At 38.1% G+C, this 8,318-nt stretch overlaps 2 protein-coding genes across 6 annotated transcripts in view; both read right to left on the bottom strand.

The window, feature by feature from the left end:
* Nucleotides 1–866: 866 nt before the first annotated feature.
* Nucleotides 867–2,663, bottom strand: LOC122076048 (pathogenesis-related thaumatin-like protein 3.5). 2 transcript variants are annotated; one of them, XM_042641327.1, is made up of 3 exons: nucleotides 2,362–2,655; nucleotides 1,619–2,282; nucleotides 867–1,175 (listed from the first exon to the last, which is right to left on the bottom strand). In XM_042641327.1, exons 1-3 carry the CDS (start codon nucleotides 2,420–2,422, stop codon nucleotides 1,040–1,042), a joined length of 861 nt encoding a protein of 286 aa, XP_042497261.1. In that variant the 5' UTR covers nucleotides 2,423–2,655; the 3' UTR covers nucleotides 867–1,039. The 2 variants fall into 2 exon arrangements, with proteins under 2 accessions (XP_042497261.1, XP_042497262.1); XM_042641328.1 differs by lacking the exon at nucleotides 867–1,175 and adding an exon at nucleotides 1,219–1,398 and having other exon boundaries at nucleotides 2,362–2,663.
* Nucleotides 2,664–3,833: 1,170 nt separating this feature from the next.
* Nucleotides 3,834–8,318, bottom strand: part of LOC122076951 — a 10,087-nt gene continuing 5,602 nt past the window's right edge. For 3 of the 4 annotated variants that reach the window (XM_042642625.1, XM_042642623.1, XM_042642626.1), the window contains 2 exons: nucleotides 4,581–5,051; nucleotides 3,834–4,234 (listed from right to left, as the gene is read on the bottom strand). In XM_042642625.1, the coding sequence (XP_042498559.1) occupies nucleotides 4,082–4,234; nucleotides 4,581–5,027 (600 nt within the window). In that variant the 5' untranslated portion in view covers nucleotides 5,028–5,051 and the 3' untranslated portion in view covers nucleotides 3,834–4,081. Of the gene's footprint in view, nucleotides 4,235–4,580; nucleotides 5,052–8,150; nucleotides 8,313–8,318 lie in introns of those variants that run through there. The other variant, XM_042642624.1, reaches the window with a different exon arrangement.

Below are 8,318 nucleotides of genomic sequence, written 5' to 3'. Positions count from 1 at the left end.
ATCGGAGGATCTACTTGACGGTGAAACAGAGCCCTTGATTACAAGCTTGGCCCTGCTCCAAACCAAGATTTTGCTATAACATCAGGCAATTGCTTTGATGTATATCACTGTGAGTCACTTCTAGATATGATTCATTTGGGTTCACCCTTGCACATGCCCTATTTGTGTGATTCTTCTGGGTTCAATGATGATTCATTACTCCCGGAGTCACAGAAGGAGATGCGAGATCAGTCAGACCTATCTTCTAGTGAAATAGAGTATATGATTAGATTCCTCAAAGGTCTGGAAAATGGAGATTTCCTCTGCACTACCATGCCTGATTGTTGTGTGCCATTCATCCCCCAGCCATGATCTTTTGATTCAATTGGTTCTTTCATGACCCATCACACTATGGGACTTGCAGAAGGAAAAACAAGACCAGAGGAGCTATCTGATACGGAGATTAAAGCTTTTAACAGGTGTTCAAGTTCTGCAGTGAATCCCTCATAAGCCACTTGACTCGTTGATTGAGGTGGACCAAATCCATCTCTACCCCCTGTTCTTGCAATTCTGTTGTATTCTTCCACAACCCATCATAAACAATCTACAGAAGCAATTGATGTGAAATGTTCTTTTGTTTTATTGCTTTGAGTTCCTGACTTTTAACAATTCTTTGGTTGCCTGGTATTATTTTCATTTTCTGGGTACCTTGTAATCACATGTAGTGCATTTTATTGATGATTGAATTTGCAAAATAGCCAATAAAATAATTTATTTTGTAATTCTATTGGCTTGTAATTGATTTGAATGGAAACTATTGACTGTAAAATCCTAAATTGCTAAATCAATGTAAGGAACTCATCACCATCTCAAATAGAGTAGAGTACTTTGTGGAATGGTATCATCAAACTCATCACAACACTCGAATATTTTTTTATATAATCTTCTACACTCAAACATTGCTGCATTGAAAACAATTTCTGTACAACTTTATACTGTTCATCTTATATTTTCAAGAAAGTAGAGGAAGGGGAAAAAAAGAAACAAGAAATATATTTGCTTAATTCTTAATCCATAGATTAATTATCAGCATGAACGCGAGAATTACAGCCCAGTGTCTTCCAGCAAGTGATTTTAAGCCATTTGATCCACTGCAGATGGCCTTGTGATCATGATATGTGCAAACCTTTTTCTTCCTGCAATTAATTACAACAGAGAGTTTAGTTTTTTCAAATTTTAAATGCAATCCTATTAGGCATATTATAGAAAATGCCAATTTTAGATGCATACTTGTTACTGAAGTTAAAAACTGTCTTCAGCTCTTAGGGAATGGTTATATACAGATTGGACCAACCTGAATATTGTGAACCCAGGAAGAGCCAGTCCAGCCAATCTGTGGGTTGGACCCTGGTTTAACCCCTTGACACCACAAATAGTAAAATCTTTCAGACCCATTGGATAACCTCTTAAAAATAGAAAACTTTCTACTGATCTATCAAGCCAAATGGGACTTGGTCCCTTGCACAGTCCAATGAACTAGATTGGTTTTACAACATTTTCCACAAAGTGATTGAATAAAAAACCCAACTAAACTTCCTAGCAATCAACTACCTTCTTGTTGAGAACTTTAATCACTCACCTTGATGAGCAGAAGGAGACGACATAATCGGGTGCCGAGCATGTAAAAATACTGGTTGGATCATCATATGCATAACTGTAAGCTGCAGGGCAAGCCTGTTTAAACTTCTTGGAGTAATAAGTAGGCTGGCATGTCACTGGGTTCCCATAGACACCATTACAGCAGTATTGATCAGTACCGAATACATCACAAGCACTCCGGCAACCGATGATTTTCTTGCCGGATTTAACCGCGAGTTCTAGCGGGCAATAGGGTCTCAAGTCACCATCACAACCTGCAATACTGCAGATCCCCTTACCATTAAGCGGTCTAACAACTACCGGTAAATTGAATCCATCAACAAGGCTAACGTCGTAATAATCGACAGATGCAAGCGTAAATTCAGCAAGTGAGGCCGGCGGGTTTCCTGAAGCTATGCATTTGATTGAATTGCCACAGTTACCAGTTTGGCAAGTGCCATTGCCATTTTTGTCGAAATTGCAACCGGTTCGACCCCATATCCGACCAGCCCATCCAATTGGTGCAGTGAAGACAATGGATTGACCTGGTTTTAATGCAAATCCACCTCCACCAAAGCTCTGACCCGGTGTGATCCCAGGCCAAATTGTTTCTTCACAATAGTTAACTATGGTGAAAACTCTTGCTGATTCAGTCCATGTAGCTCCTACCCCCCAAAATGAAATAGAGGCATTAGGATTAAGACTCACAGATAGTATTAGGATTAAGATGGGAAAGAGTTTTACCTAATATAACCAGAATAACCACTAAAGCCATAATTGAAAGTAATCTCAGAAGAGAAGCCATCCCTGAGCTCTACCTACTACTGATGCTAGTTGCGAAGGGAAGACGCAGAAAGAGAAAAGGAGTGCCTGAATGGATATAAAGAAGAGGGGACCAAGAAGGAGGAGGAGGAGAAGAATACGTGTGGGAGAGAGTGAATCAAACAAACTGGCCGCCCAAAGAAAAACTAATAAGCTACCTTACTTGGATGGTCAGAAAATTCCTCTGGGAATCGTTTCAGGTAAGTAGTTCTTTCTTTTCATTTGTTCCTCAAACACACATAGATGACTACTTGTCACTTGGGTACCAGACTAAGCTTAATGAATCAATCAACTTTGAGGGCAAGTCTCAATCCACATAAAGAAGTTTTAATGGAAATCCCTAAACCCAACTAACACAATCAATTAGAATCTTAAAGTGATTTAACTTTCTACACCAAAATGATCACAGCTCAAAGTAAGACCTCATACATGAAGAAATGCAAATCCCCAGAAATAGCAAATAGTAGAAGTGAATGCCATTGTCATTGCCATTCATGAGCATAATTAAGTAATTGTCTCTTTTTCTCTTCTATTTTCATTTTCACAATGGCTAATGTTAGGAGGAAGGGCGGTGACCCAGTTAGGTTTATAAAGCAGATGCTTCCCCTCCAAGTAGAAGCTTATTCCTTCACTTTTTCCTTTTTCTGTAATATCATTAGAAGAGAAGAAACTCCTCAAAAGCTTATGACGTACGTGCATGGATTAGTCCATGGCTTTCTTCAGATTCTTCAATAGTTCCTTGCGAAGAAAGCAGTGGATAATGCCTTTTAGGGAGTAGATTTTAGCAGAAGAGGTCTCCTGACTACTGGGTGGGATTATTCTCATTCAATGTGAAAGACAAAGACCGGTTCAACCATACCAGCATGAAAGTTCAGAAGAGTATTAGACCATATTGGGAACCATTGAGTCAATGGCCTAATAAAGAGACCATCCGAAGTCGTTCGGGGTGGACCAAGGGTACGTATTAGACCAAACTGGGCACCATTTGAGCTAGTGGTCTAACAAGAGACCACTAGCTCAAATAGAACCTCTTGAATTGTCTGAGTGCTACACCAGGGCACTACAGGAGCAGGGTTAAGAGAAAAAACGGAATCCAATTCACTAATCCGTTACCTGATTCTTGAAACCATGTACAGGAAGCAGTCTTCCAATTCAATATTAGATGGTAGAGAAGAGGAAGATACTGGTGGGTTGAAAAGTTTGAAAGTCTAGGCTAGACGGCTCTTAAAAGAAATAAAGGATAAAGCATATAGGTCTCAGCTAGTGAACTGAAAACCACAGGTTGATGTGTGTTGTTGGATTATTTTTGCCAGGATCTCAACAACATTATTAACTTGAAGGTAGGCATGATAAAAGCTAACAACCCACATTAAGATCTACAAAAAGAAAAAAGAGAAGGGAACAGCCATGAGAAGCCATTTATGTTCAGTTTAAACCAACAAGGAACTGGATTAAGTCATGTAACCATATCAAACTCTGTGCCACCGCAATCTTACAAAATATGGGGAAGCAACAAACTAATCCTTGGCCATGACCATCCTCAAGTTACAGTGTGGCTGCTTGTCGAAGAAGCTTGCCAGTTATAAATGTGAGATGGTACAATTTTCTATTATTTACAGAGGAAGCAAGAGACGAGTGCGCATCAATCATCCTTCATTCTCATGCCATACCGAGATGCAAGACAAGTGAGAGTCTTATCAGTTACAACACTCTCAATCATCTCAAATTTCTTGAAGTTCATTTGAAGCACCTCGTGTTGATGCTTCATTAGCTTCTCTTCCTCATCCAGTTCAAGCTGCAAAAGCAAAACATGGTTTTTCATTCTTTAGAAAAATGTACCATGGCATTAAACATTTGAAGGAATGGTTTCCTGCTAAGAGTTATGGCAATAACAATCCAACTAAAATGGAATTTTCATTATTGGTATGGATCAGTTGAAGTCAGGAAATAATTGCCAGTCATGATGCAAGGCCAAAGAAAAGAAAACTAAAATCACAGTTACCACTTCCCCTCTTTCATCAAACATGGAAAATTTGAAGTATTTTTTCATTAAGGTGCGGAAGGTAGTATAGTACATTATCATTCGTCCACTAAAATTTTCACATAAAAAATCTGGAATGAAGGGTTACACAAAGTTTTACCTTGAGCAAGTGAGAAGCTTCTACAGCATGTTTCTTGGTCAGCTCCTTCAGCTTAGTTGCCACCTCGAAGTTTGGATCCTTAGGATCCAGCCAACGACACCGAGCACCCAGACCTGGAGTTTTGGGGCGATCAGCAAACATCTCTTTCTGAGCAGCACGTGCTCTCACAGGTCTTGGCATCCCAGACATCATGAAGGTGTAATTGGTCATCTCCTCAACAATGACTCGGGCTAGTTTTACAGTTTCCATCTCCACCAAGGCAGTCCGTGAGATGTTGCTTGGTCCCATGTAGTTCGGAATGAACTGCACCTCAATAACATTCCCAAACTGCCCCAGGGCAGTTTTTATGACAGCAGCAGTAACCTGTGGTGAGAGGTTGTCAAAACAAACAGTCCTCTTCACCTTCTCCTCAAAGGCCTTGTACACCTCCTCCTCTCGAGTCCCCATGAAGAGTCAAGAAATGCAAGACTCCTGTAGGAAACAGGGAAATTAAGTGTTAACACCACTACAAATGTAAGGACAAATCTTCCCTGTTCTTAATTATAAACCCAGAGAGAGATCCATAGAAATTCCTCTTTTTTAAACAGTAGAAGAGAAGTAGACCAAAGAAGGTATGCATCACATAACTAAAACTCAGATCAGTTGGGAGAATTTCATTACTTGAGATATCTGAGTAAACATTTAAGCATCATCATATATGAAGTTTTACCTGTTTAAGGTTACACGTAGTGAGATATGCGCTCCTATACATTTAACAATATTAAACACCATATTACATATTCCAATGGTATCACAAATCTGACAAAATTCGTAGAAAATAGGAACTGATACAAGTGGTGTCTTAAGAGAAAGTAACACTAAGAGGGCCAGACTAAGCCACCAAACAGAACATAAATCATGAAAATCTCAAAGATCTGCAGATTAAGCTTTAGTTTGCCTCTCTGATCACTGTGACCCAGAGGCAAGCTAATGCCATGTCTCACCTTTTATAGGTATCAAAGAAGCACCAAGATAATAGCATGAAGAACCACATGTAAACTACTAAACTCTCAGATTCAAAGAGCCTCCAGAGCACGCATGTGTTCATGCATATTAGAAAACATAATTTTACAATTTTCCAAACAGAGAGTTTGGGATCTGGAAGCGCCAGGACCTAAAATCATCAGAGGCTCTCAATGTGCCAGTCTCTCTAAAATGCTACCATTAAGACCATATTCAAGTTGCCTTCTGCATATTGTCATGTACTGAGATAGAGGCAGCCTCAAAAAGATGCCTTTCATATATCTGAAGCATGGGTTTTCTGATTTCATAAATGAAATCTTCCCTCATACTAGATGGTATACCATAATATCACTCCTTTCTATCTATCATAGGAGCTATATGGTATACCATAATATCACTCCTTTCTATCTATCATAGGATCACTTTTGTAAATAAGACTTGGGCTTAGTAGCCAAAATTAATTTAAATGAGAAAAATCTATACTACACAACATGAAAATCCATTTCACTTTGCTGGCCGGGATAAAGGGGTGTATTATGATATTAATGAATGCTCCAATTTCCACTGATAAAGAAAAAACTAAACATGCAATAAGTCATAACCAAACAGACCCAATCATCTATTTTTTACTTGCTTAACAACAGACCCAAATCACTTCACTTTACCAAAGCAATTCTTGTTTCTATTCACCTTACTTTCAGCCAAACAGGACTGAACTCTTTTCTGCCCCTACTGTTACCTCCCACTTTGGCACTCTGCCAATCTGCCCAGAGCAGCTCCTGGAATTTGGTTCCTCACCTTTCAACACCGACACCCAACATCTTGTGATTTCTGATTCACGCAGAGCTCATGTTTTTCATCTTTTTTCCCCCTTTTAATTAATAGAGACCCTAACCCTCTCCAGCAAACCCCACAGGTTGCCGCCACAAATTCCACACCCAAAATCCATATTTGAATTGTGCATCCACACATTCTTGGAGTTTGTTAGTGACTTTAAGTATTTGATCATAACATCCAACTCGCAGGACAGCAAAGGAAGGTACTGCCTATCATGTACCTTTTATTAAATTTCCATGGATCCTAGAATGACTTTTCTGCACTTTGAACAGGCAGTTGGTGAGATTGTGGTGTCTTAAGCCCAGTCACCAGGAGGTCTCGAGTTCATGCCTCCTAGCTGTTACCTTCCCCTTCCCCCCTTCTATACCGTGTACCCATCTAAAAAAAATTCTGCACTTGCACTCTGGAGATTTTCATCATTTATGGCTGCTGTTAAATCTGAATTTCTGCATTAACATTCTTTGTGTTAGTAGACCTTCCCATACCCCAATTCACTTAATCCTTAGACTTATATTAGATTTCCCAAACCTGTCTTGCATCAGTGTCTCTCTCTCACCAATATTCAACACCTCATTATCCATCCTAGTATAGCTAAAGTTACACACCATATATTCCGTCTTAGTTCTACTTATCTTCAGACCTTTCGATTCCAAGGCTGATATCCATAGTTCCACCTTGGTGTTAATCCTTGCTTTTGTCTCATCCACCAAAATAATATCATCAACAAAAAGCATACACCAAGGAATTTCATTAAAGTGAGTACCAGAGCTTTTGTCTCATTCTATCAATATCAATAGAAATCTCAACCCATATCTTTCTATTACGAAAAAGAATTACACTTTAGATTAGTTTATGAATCATGATAAGAAGAAATCTCAACCCTTTTCTTCTATTCATGCAATGGGAAAAAATATATATATATATATATATATTACTTCTTTCCTGATAGTCATTTCTTTAATCAATGGATAGGAGCACACTCTGAATCGGAATCATGGGAATTTATTTCTTAATCATTCAACCAACTTAAGACCCCATTGGAATCCTTTTATGTACTCCCTTTTGAATAACTTACATTATCTCTATTACTAATCATTTGTGTACCTTGGTGTTCTTTACCGCCCACTCTTTTTTGTATGATCATAGGTATGATAATACATTATTACATGCAATAGTAAAATCTCCATATATTTGATCTTTTGCACCCACTTCAAGCTCTGATGATTAATCAATCAATCTTGGGGTAAATAGTTTCTACCCCTTAAATTGTATTTACTTCCATTCAATTCTTGTGCACAAGGAATGAGACTCAATTTTTATACTACTATAAGCTGCTTTGTTTCACTCATATAATTATCTGCTTAAGTTCCTTAACTAGAATGATGAATAGAAAAATAAAGTTATTTAGTCAATACATTCAACTTCTTTACTAGAAACCAAAGTTGAAGTGAAATCAAAGTTAAAAATTAAAAAAGTAAATTAAATTAAAATTTTATGTCCATACGAATCCACAATAGAGATATTGATTACACACATAAATTAATGGTATTTCATAACTAATCGACTGAGCAGCAGCATGTAGACCACCTGAAATAGAATATTTATTATTCAATCCATATCCTTCCATAAGAAGACCAATAGGAGTAATAATTGAAATGGAAATCCATGAAAAAACAGCTACATTGAGATCCTAAAACAATGATATCCAAAAAGAATTATTGAATAACTTACTAGAATTTTATGACCGCTATAGATCGTCCATAGAGTAGTCCCTCTAGACGATACTGATTAGACAAATAATCCGTCTAGATGGAAGAATATCCTCTTTGAAAAGTAGTTTGTTCCATCTGTTAAGAACTTCAAGAATTCCCTAAGGGCCGGTGTATTCAGGTCCAATAA

The sequence above is a fragment of the Macadamia integrifolia genome, chromosome 4, assembly GCF_013358625.1.
Source record: "Macadamia integrifolia cultivar HAES 741 chromosome 4, SCU_Mint_v3, whole genome shotgun sequence".
Classification (NCBI taxonomy): domain Eukaryota; kingdom Viridiplantae; phylum Streptophyta; class Magnoliopsida; order Proteales; family Proteaceae; genus Macadamia; species Macadamia integrifolia.
Note: the sequence above shows the minus strand (reverse complement) of the source record. Positions and strands in the feature narration are given on the sequence as shown.